This window comes from Clarias gariepinus, chromosome 4, assembly GCF_024256425.1.
Source record: "Clarias gariepinus isolate MV-2021 ecotype Netherlands chromosome 4, CGAR_prim_01v2, whole genome shotgun sequence".
In the NCBI taxonomy this organism is placed as follows: domain Eukaryota; kingdom Metazoa; phylum Chordata; class Actinopteri; order Siluriformes; family Clariidae; genus Clarias; species Clarias gariepinus.
This window is the reverse complement of record NC_071103.1, coordinates 19,260,046-19,274,410: the sequence shown is the minus strand read 5'-3', so window position 1 is coordinate 19,274,410 and position 14,365 is coordinate 19,260,046. Positions and strand designations below refer to the sequence as shown.

The following is a 14,365-nucleotide window of genomic DNA, read 5'->3' as shown; positions in this document are numbered from 1 at the left end:
ACATAATTTTTACTGCTAGTGAATATGCAGAATAGTTTTCCACCGTGTGCTGCTTACACAATATTCTAATGAATTGCTTTTTCCATGCGACACTAAAGAAGTTAAGAGCTTATTTTACCCAGATGATTCAATCATTTATCCAATATTTTTCCTTTGCCTTATTGCACATTGTGATTAAATTTTGCGTTTTTGTGTGTGTGTGTGTGTGTGTGTGTGTGTGTGTGTGTGTGGAAAAATGAGAACATTTAACAACAAAGATTTGTGTTCTCTCCAAAGACAATTTAAACTGCATATTATTAACGCATTTATGGCCTTAAAGCATTATGTAAATTGATTAATGTGTACATTCCTCAACCTCATATCTGTGTACTTTGTATGTAGGTTGTGTTGTATGATTCTTAGTAGTTAATTCACAGATTAATAATAATTATTACAAAAAATAAGGCTAATAAGATATATTTTGATGAGCTGAATATATTTCTAACATTCTATATGCGTTTTTGTAACAGTCACATGTCACATTTTATATTCACCCTCAGAACAAACAGATAAGAAAGAACAAAATGAAGATGACCTATAAATAATAATAGATAAAAAGATAATAATAATTCACAATGTTAAGTGTGGTGGATCACAAATTAGACACCAATGTCAGTGTCTATTTCAGTTCCTGATTGTTTTGGCACCCTTAGACAGTTATATACTAACTATATAATATTGTACATCAGTATGTGTAGGAATCTGGGGTCAGAGCAGAGGGTCAGCCAGGATACAGCAGCCCCAGATAGGGTTAAGTGCCTTGTTCAAGGGCTCAACAGTGGCAACTTGGCAGTGCTGGGGTTCAAACCCCCCGACCAGAAACACAGTAACCTACAGCCTTAACCGTCTGAGCCACCACTGCTCTACACACATACACACAAAACATAAATGTACAGTATTAACCACCTTAACCAAGGGTTCCAAAAAATCAAGAACTAAAAATTACATTTCAATAAAGGTGGAAGTAGTTAGTAGGCAGAAAAAGTTAGCCACTTTAATATAAGATACATATATTAGAATAAAATAAAAATAAGATCCTGTACAGTCCTGTTACTACTTTAGTTTGAATTCAGTAAATAAATATTTTGAATTAATTCACTGTAATTAGTGGATAATTGCTACTCTTATTATTTGTACTCTCATTTATGCATAAAGCAGTTTTTTCTTTACAAAACATGCATTGTCAGCATAAAACATGAGGAGAAGTAGGTTTAACCAGTATATAATATTATATATAATATTACAGTATGAAATTTACTCATCATGTATAAATAATTAATAAATAAAATAAGCCTTTAATTTAAAAACAATTCTAGAGAATAGAATAAAATTTTGATAATTTCCGAACAGTATTTTCTGTTTCATGAGAACGGATTAAACGTGAGGACCACACACACCCACACGCAATGCTCGTTACAAAAATGGTAGCAGTACCACAACAGATAAGCAGATAAATTGGCATGTTGTGTTTGGAACACATGTAGCTGGAACACATGTAGCTTTGTAAGAGGGGGTAAGTGTGAGCAATAGCAGTGATAGGGTCTTTCCTACGTGCTCTCAGTTAGAGAACCAGCTGATTTAAATAGACAGAGGAAGAGATAAAGACCCTCACATGGAAATAGAGTGTAACGTGTAGGAATACTGTAAATGTGTAGAGTTGGAAAATATTAACACGCGACAAACGAAGTGGTAAGATTTATTGAACGCAGCTTGATTCATTCCCTTCTAGCCTACTTAAACCTGCCACATTTAAAACTCACCTCTTGGTTCTCTTATTTTTTCCTGCAGTAATTTATTTGAACTCTTCTGACTTTTATATATGTAGTGTATAGTGTATATAAACCTGCCCCCAAAATAAAAAAACTACTAGAATATTTTAAGGATAATTGCCAAATATGTCATGCTTCTAAGCTTGTTCTTTTTGCTTTGAAGCTTTTCATATAAAAAAAATAGCTTTATAAACTTTGGGGGATCAATCATATCAATCATAATAAACAAAATGATAAATACAAATTCAATGAAGACATTTAATCAAAACTAAAAAAAAAATCATACATAAAGCACATTCTATTCCACCATAAACATACCTCGGCCCACAGTCATTTGTAAAAAGAGGTGTCGAAAACATGAAAAACCACACACACCCACAGACAGCACACTCTTGAAGAGCCTCATGCTCTATTATCTTTCATGCATCAGGCTTTATTTCCTGATGTGTCCCCATTGTAAACAATAAAGGGCATGCCAGCATGTTGTATTTATATCCTTTATCTTGCTCTCGTAAACAATAATATAATCATGTTTTTCCACTCATTGAGAAGCATCAAGTCCCTCACAGAGAGGACTAAAGACTGTAACAGAGTTTATTTTTTCCTGCACAAGCATAAAATAATTGTCTTAGATGCGTGATTGTTCGACTGCTGATTGCGCTGACTTCAGCACACAACACATTTCTGATATGCTTGCAAAAGCAATGCACTAAATAATAAATGCAGAGATGCAAATCATTTTTGTATGGTCTGATTAGAAGTTCAGCCAACGGCATTCTGCTGGAACAATCCGACCACTGGAAACTATCATAATGTCTAAGTTCATATTTTTGTCTGTGCTCTTACAGTATTTTGCCCCCGTTCTAATCTGATCATCTTTTTCTGCTTCTTAATGAATAGTGGGAGTTTAAATATGCTGCTTATTTATGATCATGAATAGTTTGCCATTAGGATGTCAGTGTGTATACAGAGTAAAGCATTTCAGTTTTTCAATAGCTGATTAACAAATCATGCCACTTAAAGCTACTTACTCTCACTAATTCAACTAAACATATAATATAAATTGTATTATTAATATTTTAGGAAGTTTTGATTATTGAGCTTTTTTTAGTTTTAAGTTTCATAGGGAATTTGGTTGAGACAAACATGCATTGTGATGCACTTTTTAAAAAAAAGGCATGTATATATTTCAAAATAAGCAATTTCACAAGCTTTTAAACCATCTTAATCCCTAAAGCAGCTTTGCTTTGCAGTGCTAAAATTATTGGCAGAAAACAACTGGATTGTTTATAGTTAATATAAATAAATAAAAATCATTTAATCATTATTTATACATAAAAAGAAATATATGTTCTTAAAAAAACAAAATAAATTGAATAAATAAAATCTTATTGCAAGCCTAATGTAAACATAGAAATTGTTAACATTTTGAAATGACATTTTGGAATACCTCAGTTATAATGAGATGTTATTTGAGTTACTGTTGCCTATCAGCTCAAATCAGTCTCCGCATTCTCCCATGACCTTTGGCATCAACAAGGCATTTTGGCCCAGAGAACTCTGTAAACCCTTAAGATAGATTTTTGTTGAAAATCCCAGTAGATCCGTAGTTAAAAAAATTATCAGACCAACTTGTCTGGCACCAACTAATATTTCACATATTTGCTGGATGTAAACTTCAGCAGATAGTCTTGACTATGTCTATTCTGAATGCTTTGGGTCGCTGCCATGTGATTGGCCAATTAGATATTTGTGTTAATTAGCAGTTGAAAAGGTGTACTTAATGAAGTGACTGATGAGTATATATTTATTCTGACGGCAGGCTGCCCGTGTTCCCGATGGTTTACATTTTGCCTTACTTCGCCATCCGGACACCCCCACCTGTTCCAGGCAGCCAAGTCAGACTGCTAGTGTTACATAGTGTGTGTGCCGGATATAGTAAGAAGCTGCTGCTTATTTGCACTTTATAAATAAAAGAGCACTTTTTTCGTTAGAGCACCTAGTGTCTGTGTTTTACTCCTCATGGTCAAACAGCTATACTGGTGGAGAATGCAAGGAGGTGGGCCGGAACCGGATCCAAAACAAAAAACCCACAAGAAGATTTGGGGCACCTCTAAAAAAAAAAATCAATATTCAGCAACAGGTGCTGCTAGAGCAGCTCTTTGAAGGGCTGCAGGTGACCACAGCTGAGCTGATGTGCCTCTTTGGGATGTGGGCACAATCGCTCAGCACCTGCAGACCAAACACACGCCATATAATGACATTGAGGCACAGTCGCAAAAAACATGAAATGAGAAGCCTTCCAGATTTTTCTGCTTATTTTAATGAAGACACCAAACGTTATGACTTTATGAAATTCCAGCGGCATAAATTATAGTCAAGGACAACAGGAGAAAATTTACAATGACAGCTGGCATCATGCCTTACCTGCGGCCATTAACGTGACCCAGGCTGCAAAAGGCAGCCACCGGGTATGGCTCCCACAGACTCCAGCGACTGCAGACTCCAAACTCCAGACTCCTTCTCCCTGTGATATTGAATTGAGCATGGGCTACTAAAACGGCAGGAAAAGTAAGCTGCCCACAAGAAAGAAACATGTACATGCTTCCTTGGGGCTTGGCCAACTATTATAGACACTTTGTGATCATAGACACAATTCACACTATATCAAAGGATATTCATGGAGTGAAAGGTGGATATTCAATTATTTGCAGATACATTTCTTATTTTCTTTTTATTCAATGAAAATAAGCAATATTTTGTAAGCCATAATCATTAAAATAAAAATACTTTTAAATACATGAAATTTTATTTATTTCAATTTATTTGTAATTAATTTAAAATATATAAGTTTAACTTTTTAAATACAATTTAAAAAATAAAATTAATTCTAAATAAAATTTCCTAGTTGGTTTATATATCTATCATAAGTGGTTACGAGCAATGATAAGCATAAGGGGTCTTCACACAGCTCAACTTAGTATTACACCCACATGGAAAAATAGACAGTAATATTTTGAGTGCCTAAAAGACAAAGATACAGATTTTGGCACTGTGGTATACTCCTACTATGCACAATAAAGATTTTCACATTTAAAAAAATCTTTAGAGAAATTCTTTACTGCTCTTTAACTGTTTTTAAAAATCATGAAAATTCACAGAATAACAAAGATAAAACAATATAAAACAAATTATAATGTATTTTCATGTATCTAAATTTCAACATTGAAAGAGGGTGTAGGAATTACAGATTGTTTTATATGTGCAGACGTACCAAAAAGTAAGTAAACAGATTGCTGTTCTTTAGTGTATAGTGCTAATTTACATAAATGTTATAATAATAATAATAATAATAATAATAATAATGAAACCAGGTATAATGTTGACACTTAATTTTAAGTTCCCAGACCTTCCTGTGCCAGTAAAGCAAGCCGTACATGTCCGGTATCTATTTAGAGCTTATAATTAATTTTTATTTAATTTCTAATAAACTGACACCTGATAATAATAAAAGTGACTTTATGCAAGCTTTCAGTTTGTCATCTCGTTATTCATTGTTATGCTTCAATGTACAACAGTGTTTCTAGAGTAGGGGCCTTAAAAATGTTTTAGCTTTTTTTCTAAGGCTACAATTGATCATGTCAATTTAAAGTGCTCGTTAACAGTCAGTTCACTCTTAGTTAAAGAGAGAAATGAGTAAGTGGATAACTTGTGTTAGACAAATAAATAAGAATTACACATTGTGTTTGTTCGCTGAGATATGATTTTCCAGGTTGCTCAGCAGAATTGTGATATGCTTACCAAAAGTGACCTCATTATTTTACATTGATGCTAAAATGCTTCAGTAAAACAAGCTGAGAATTAGAAGTATATAGAATCAGTTATTTTCTTCTAAATTACACAGACATACTCTTTATAAAATTGTAAAGCAACAACTAAGAATGAAATATACTTGCTCCATCACACTCGGTTGACAATAACAAACCTGAAATGTTGCACTTTGGTGAATGCTGCAATTAAAACCACAGAAAATACTCAATGGAGACTCTTCCTGAAAACTACTTCTTATAGAAGAATACCTACCACAACATCCACTTACTCATCACCCATTAAGTATGCTCTAACATCAAAGCCAATTTAGTTTCTAACACTTTGCAAAACCACTTCACCTACAATACCTACGTAAAACACGAGCATAATAATGCAGGAGTGGGTTTTGTTTTGATATACTGAAACACTGGTTCTCACACACAGTCCTGAGAACTCGGTGCATTTCTGTGGCTTCTGTGTTTTGATACACCAAGATGTCAGTTCAAGTATTCATTTAATGAGGAGGGAAAAAAACAAGCTAAGCACGCCAGTCTTGAAAATTTAAACGCTTAAATCATTCTGATTTGCACTCGACCTTAGGGTTATCCTGCTACCATGAGTTTAGTAAAGTCGCCTTAATCAGCAATGTTTTAGGATCAGACTAAACCTGCTCGAAACATATGCTTAAGGTAAAAAAATCTTGGTCAAACTTGTAATCCCAATATGTAAATTTGGCAAGATTTTGTTAATTTGAAACAGCATTAACAACTCTACATTATCTATTCTATTATGACATTTGAATAAAAAAACCATGTTATGGACTGTCTATTAAAAGTTTTTCATAAACATTTTATAAATCTTGCTCAGTTTCATTTCTTAAAATGAATAAAGAATAACATGAGCAAAGTTCTTTACGATAAATATAAATTTTGTAAAAAGAAACTGAAATATCCTACACTGAATTTTTCCGCAAACATCTGAAGTTGTTTGGACCATTCAGTGACGATGACATGCTTTCAACTGTAAGAGATGACTGGCATTGCTGAGGATTTAGAGCCGTTTTCAGCTATGAGCCATTTCTATACTTTATACGTCATGGCATGTGTTTTCAGAAAAATAAGATTTGCATTATGTTTATAGTTTACGTTAGTTAATGCTCTAGTATATATATATATATATATATATATATATATAAAAAAGGATTAAAATAAAGTAGTTTAGCCTAGTCCCATATCTGTGCCAAGTAAACACTACTCAGTCAAAAATGGCCCCGGTAGTTCAACATACGTATGATGCCTAGATTTAAACAGTTTTATTGTTTAAACTGATAACCACTGAAAAATGTATATACACACACTTTTATAAGCAAGGACATTTGGAACATGCATTACAAAGGCTAGCAATATAATTTAGCTGCACAGGCAATTACAACTTTATTGCACATTTTAAAAATAGCACCTGCTCAAAGTGTTTTGGAAAAAGTTGTTCCCCCCAACCACTACTGCACGACTGCATTTCCAAAGCCAAAATCAACACGAAACGGCTTATCAAAAAATAGCCACAGCTGCTTTACGCTTAGGGCACAGTTTCCACTGACGCTAGTTCATCTGCTTTTTACATTAATAGTGAAACTTAGAATACATAAACTGTATTACAACATTATATGCACTAAATACCAAATCTGTCTTTTTCCATTTAATGTGGTAGTGCATGATGTAAGAGTTACACCATTCTTGCACATACTCATGCAAGATATGACTACTTTTGGATTTGGGCCAAATTGTATTAACTGCTTCAAAAATTCATTAAAAAAAAATCAAGGGTGCAAATGCATGCACAGCAGCTTCATGGACATGTAAATCAAGGGCGTTTGTTCTCACAAGTGGGTAAATGATACAGCTGCATACATTAGAGAAAACAGACTTATCTTCTTCAGTAAATCTGACCGCACATCACTTTTGATGTGAAAAGAGTCTGAATAATAATGAAGGTCTCAGAAGAGAGAGAAAGAAGAAAAAAAAAAAAGTTCAACATGGATGACTGATTATTCAAGAGTGCCTGCATGTTGCATAGTATAAATTTAAACAGACCAGAATCAGTTGGGGTTGAATAGCCAATCTTTATTTGTATTATAATGATTAATACAAAACGAAGAAACAGCTTTAGTTCTTGTAACCACGGCTGGCTCTGCGACCACGGGCACGCTCAAACTTCCTGCCTTTGGAACGAATGTAGGGCCTGTGGGAAGAGCAATCTGGTTAGAAATCATTAAAAGGCAATAAACTTTGTGTTGCTGCTTCGTAACATGGTGATGTATAAAGGCACTTCAATTGCTAAGACTTTTGGCCACAGCTTATCAACTAGCATATTACAGCAGTATTTACAAAAACGTCAGTAAAATTTAAATTCATGCTCAAATGTCACTTGCGGAATTCAAATGGCAAAAATTACAGAATGAAATTTGCATTCAGTATTTTACCTCAGGCTTAAAATGTTTGTTAAAAGGCAAAATTGTTTTAATCAATCTGGTCTGGTTAAATGGTTAAATAGTAGAAACCAGGCATGTTCTTACTTGGTGTGGCTGTGGGGAGTTCCAGGGGCTTTTCCAAAGTGCCTATACACCTCCCTGGCCTTACGGGGTCCTTTAAAAACAAACCATGACGACAGAGTTCAAGAACATACTTTTTATACCGAGATTTCACAAAAAACATGGTCTTAAAATAATGTTTCATACGGAAAGCTTAAAAATGAGTAAAATATTGAATCTGAGCAGGAAGGTTGTGTCTGTAGTCTGGACTGTAAGAAGTCAGATTTCATGCCTGGTTACTTTCACATCATCAAGCAAAATGTGATTGCCATTGTGTAAAACAATTAGAACAAATTTCATTTTATATTTTTAATATGGGTACTGGTATTCTTATAGGATAAAAACATTCCAAATAAGTTGTTAAATTATGACTGGTTGTTTTATTAACAACACAATTTAACAAAAAAATATATATATATTAAAAAAATATTAAATAGTGAATTAAATAAAACGTGTGGTGTGGGTGGATGGGCACCTCTGTTACATTTTGGCAGGGGGGAGGGCGTTTTGTGTAAACACTGGCATGACTTGAAAATCTGATGGGCCCTGCTGTTTTTTACCTGACAGTAGCACGGTGCCCTGTCCTTTGGGGGCAGCTAGAGCTAGCTGATCAAAGGTCATGACCTGGCCACCAGCTTTCATGATTCTCCTGCGAGCTCCTGCTGTGACTTTCAAAGCGCACACCTAAACAAAAGTGATAAAGTGCGCACTTTGGTTATTATTAGAATTGCTAAACACCACCAAATAATCAATATACTAAAGCAAATTCCAACAAAGCACTTCAACTAGATCACCCTGAATATGACTGACATAACTTTATGACTTTACATAAACCAGAGGTAATACATTTGACCAAGAACAGTGATTCCCTATGATGATTAATAGTTAAAAAAATATATATGGGTGTAATTAGTTTCGAGAATGAGTTAAGAACACAGATGAACTACTTCTCCAGACAGTTTAAGCCCACCATCCCAAATACTGCCTACACTACTGTTATCCATGTCAGACAGGTAAACATATGTCATGAGGCCTTAAAATCACTGCTGTCCAAGATTTCTTTTTAATTATTTCACTGTATTTTTTTTTATTTAAACTAGTCTATTACTTTTCACAATCACTCTAGTAAAAATGTTCTGGTAAACGATTAATCATTTTATTAACTTGCTAGTAAATATCCACAACTTATAATAAGAGAGTCAAAAATCAATGAATCAAAATCTCTAAGTAATACGAAATACATATTAAACTACCTCTACATTTGACAGTCTGTTTTAAACACAAACTTCTTATAACTCAGTGATGTGTGTCAATTAAAATTTCAACATAAATAAATTTGCGATTCAATGCACACAACCATTTCACAATTAGCCTAGTTAGACACACGAACAACATTGAAAACCAACCATCTTTAATACTTGCCTTCAGTTTGGGGATGTTCTGAATCCTGACATCATCAGTGATGGTTCCCACAACAACAGCTGTCTTGTTTTCACGGCCCTGAAGCTTCATTTTACGGATCTAAGAAAAAGACATTTTAAATATGCAACACAAGTGCTGTACCCCAAAATGCACCACATATAAATCCTTCTGCTGAAAACTGGAAAAGCACTGCTTAAAATTGCCGTAAGTTATGACAAAGGGTGGACTGCACCTTTAAGAAGAGGCAAACCATGTTAATACATTGAACAAAATCTGCAGTAATGGCTTCTCTGGCTTGTGATATCAGCTTTACAACTGCCCCAAAGAAGTCCTCTGCAGGTTGTGCTGCATTGCATCGTGGAACCATTTTCCTTGTCATCACTAATTCTACATTGAACTCCATCAATGCAACAGTGAATATCACTTTAACTTAGAGGCAAAGTGAAAACAGACTCTCCTGTTCAAAATTGCTGAATCTTTTTCTACTGAACACCATGCAGCAGACACTTGCTTAAGTTTGGAAACAAAATACCATATTAAAATTTATAAATGCTTCTAATTTGTTTTTCCTTTAACTATGTAAAAATCACCCACTCCATATGTATGATTGTCACAAAAAATAAGGGTGTGTGATAGTTTTCTGTGCTATTGCTTGATAAGTATTTTATTAGGATTATACCATTTCCACACAGATTGCACATCACTACTAAGATAATATTAATTCTGAAACACAATTGGGTTACTGACCAGACGAGACAAAGCCAGTGGGGGCCGATTGCTCTTGCTCATGAAGAGTCTCTTAAGGATGACCCTGTTGAAGGGAGCATCTGAACGGCGAGCCAGGAACCTGTACAACTGTGACAGAGTAAAAGTAACAATGACAGTGTGAAATACTGCTTAACAATGCAAAACAAGTCAACAAGTCACAAAGATTAAGAGTTACATCACAAAAGGCAGCAGTAAGTTCACTTAAACAAAACCCTGGTACACTCTGTAGATGAAGGAGACAAGGGCCAAGACAAGCTGGCCAAGACCTACTGAGTTAGATAGTCTCAGTCAAGCCCCAGGCTAAAGCAAGAGTGGTTTAGTTGCAGTGAAAAAGTGATTAAAGCATAATTTGACCAAAAAACAGAGCAAGTGTTCAATTAGTTTTGAATCTCTGCTACTGACTAATGTGATTTGTAATGTTTTGATATATAATTATCTTAAAGCATCATGTTTGGAAGATTTTGGTGACAAACATTTGGAAAAGCAGTACCTTTTTCCATCACCATATTTTCTGACTAGTAAATAAACCTTTAACAAGTATGTTCAGTTTTTTTTTCTTTCAAATTAGTCAACATTAAAAACTATTGATCACTTTCAATGAGCTATTACAAAATCATTTTTCATAAACAGGACAAGACAATTTCATTGCACCACTTTTTCAGTAAGGGATACCAGAATGGAGAGATGCTCAACTTAAATAAAAATAAGTAAGGATAACGGAATGATTTCACCTCGAGTCCTATTAAATAAAGCAACTAAAACTCCAATGACCAGATTTTAAAAATGTAAAATAAATTAAAATATAACCTTTATACTAAAATGTTGTAGTAAAATGTAAAAGTTGTCCGTTGTATTCCTGGTTTTGGTCAGAAATTCTCACACAATTTATACACAACCGTGCTCTGAACTCAATTAGCACAAAAAACAAAACACATACTGCTGAGCCGACCTGCCCCCCCAACCCCCCCCCCCACTCATTATATTGTTTTATTTTGAGTCTCTCATGTTGGGGGCCTAAGAGTCCTAATACAGTCTGGTCTAGAAAGCCAAACTGCCATTGATTAACGTTGAATAACACTTAAACAAGTTTTAGTAAAACCCCTTTCATATGCCCCCCTCCCCTTTTTTTAGAAAGTTTATTATTTATATATTACATATATTAATTTAATATCCTTGCATACTAGGCCCATTGTCCTCTCTTTTGGCGTCTTTTATGGCAAACAATCTTGGGATAGGTCAGGCAGTCTGTGTACACCATTGCACCCTGCCTTTTTTTTTTTTTTTTTTTAAAGAGAAAGACGACTGCATTTGTCAGACGCATTTAAAAGAGACTTCAAAATGTGACAGGCTCAGTCACAATGCTAACACCTAATCAACCTTTAAACATTTCCTTCGAAGGATGAGGGGCCCAGAATTGAGACACACAAGTGGTCCTCTTGTGCATCGTTTTAATCGCCCATCATGTCAAATATGTTTTTAATTGCCAGGGGTAGCTCAGTGGTTAAGGCATTGGATTACGGTTCGGAAGATCCCAGGTTCAAACCCCACAACCACCAAGTTGCCACTGTTGGGCCCTTGAGCAAGGCCCTTAACCCTCAACTGCTCAGATGTGTAATGAATGTAATGTGTAAAAAATGTAAGTCGCTCTGGATAAGAGCGTCTGCCAAATGCCTAAATATAAATGTAATTGCAGTATATCATCACTGTGTAAATGCCCATTAATGGCTACACATAGACACACATCCCACTGAAAGCACTCCAAACTAATAACCTGCACTGTGACCTGGACTGAGTAAATGAATATGAAATGAAAACACAAAGAAACCAATATATTTACATATAATTTTGATATTGCATTAATAATAATAAAAGTCTCATTCACCTTGACCAGGAGCCTGAGGTAGATGTCCTGGCTCTTGGGCTCCTTTCTGTGAACCTTGCGGTCCTTGTTGTGTCTGATGTCAACTCCCTGCAAAACCAACAGGCAGAGAAATTAAACACTGATTTCTTTAAACAGCTGGCACAAATGTACACTGTGCCTTTGGAAGTCAGTACGTCTGTAAAATATTCACAAAAATAAATCATCTCACGCTGATCAATTCATGCGAACATTACTGGACATTGTCAATGAGTTAGCCAGCTAGCTACTTCAGAAACAAATAGACACAGGAACACTACACGAACAACTAACGAATTGTAATTTCTGCTATTTTATTCCGAATTAAACACACACACACACAAGCAGTACGACCCGGGCCTACAGCACATTTACGAACACTCCACACACAGAGATGGTGTGCTACTAATACCGGGAGAATTAGCTAGCTAGCAACCAGCTAATATACAAATATACTAGCCTATCTCAACCATCTTCAACTATCACAGGGTTTACTCAGTTACTGTTGATTGTGTGTGTGTGTTTTTTTAAGAATGAAGTAAAGGGCCAAAATGAAGTTGGGCTGGTTTGACGAAAAAACCTCTACACCACAACACACGCTTTCCTACAGCTAGGACAGAGGGCCGCTTCACTCAGTGTGTGAGTATATAACAATGTTATAACTGATAACCAGCAAAAATCTTTAAAAAAACTCGTCCGTGGAAATATTTGGAAGATGACTAAATACATAAGCGTACAATATGATAATAAAGAGATCAGGATGGATACAGATTTTAAAAGTACACGTCCTAAAATAGCAAAAGCCGCTACCTACCATCTTGGACTCAGAGGGAAAAGGGAAAAGGAAGTAGCGTAGTCTCGCGATAAAGTGTTGAACGCGAACTCGGGGGTTACGTCGAGACCACGTGACCACAACTTCTTTTCACATTGGTCAGCGCTGTATTTCGCTTCTGTGGAAGTATCGTGTCTGGAACCACCAGCGTGATCTCAGTGATTGTTTATTTATATACATATTTTAGATATAGTCTTTATCACGCCATAGTACACATTACTCACATTTAGGTGTGGAAAATATCCAGTGAAATTATACTAAGTGAAAAAACACATAATGTGCCAAAATCGTTTAATGTGTATGATTGTGTCAAGAGACAAAAGTAAATGTTATAAACTGTATAATGTCAGGTTCTTGTAAAAATTAATTTTTTGTCACTGATCTGATTGCCTGACTAAGACTATATAGTTAAAGTTTAATACATTCAACTGAAATTATAGTATCAATAATTTAGGCTTAGGAAACATTGGACACTACAGTACTTACTTTTTACTTACAGTACAGTGCCAAAGCCTTGGGTTCCAAAGCAAAGATTCATTTAAAAACATTCCTACATATCCACTAACAAACTGGACTCCAGATTAAGTTAGAAATCATATGCTATATTAAAACTGTTTAGTCTGGTTCCTCTCAAGGTTTTTTCCTATTGCCATACCAGGACGTTTTTCCCTTACCACCGTCCCCGCAGCTTGCTCATCAGGTACTATCTGATCATTCTGATTCATACACATTCTCTCACATTTCATACACATACATTTGTTTTTTATTATTTAAATTGTTTAAAGGTGATTTGTGACAATGAACATTGTTAAAAGCACCATACAAATAAAATTGAATTAAATTGAATAAAATAAATTACTATAATGAGGGCTAAAGAGTAATAAAATTTGTGTAAAAACTTGTTGCTTAAAATAATTAAGAGTGTTAGATACAGATGTGTGCAGGTCTGCACAGATGTTATAAGTAAAACAGCTTAGGGGTGGGGCTGGGGAATATGCCAGAGTTTTTCTGGCAACTTTGTCACACTTGCTTCTTTCTATTTTTATGCATAACCCGAGAGTCAACATTATTGTTGTTTGTTTAATTCCAAAAACTGGACTGGTATGTTGCTTTCTTTATAGGCATAAATATATCTGTGGACATTTTATTACAGCATTCAGTATTCAACAGTCAAAAGTTTGGACATACCTTCAATGTTGAAGGCATCAAAGGTATGCAATAATCTCATGTGAACAGTTGAT

The 14,365-nt window shown here is 34.9% G+C and overlaps 1 protein-coding gene across 1 annotated transcript; it reads right to left on the bottom strand.

The window, feature by feature from the left end:
- Positions 1-7,717: 7,717 nt before the first annotated feature.
- rpl18 (ribosomal protein L18) lies at positions 7,718-13,220 on the bottom strand. The gene is given in 7 exon segments (XM_053495357.1): positions 7,718-7,856; positions 8,191-8,260; positions 8,766-8,889; positions 9,628-9,726; positions 10,375-10,482; positions 12,278-12,364; positions 13,107-13,220. Coding segments are annotated over 7 exon segments (678 nt in total). The 3' UTR covers positions 7,718-7,780.
- Positions 13,221-14,365: the final 1,145 nt, after the last annotated feature.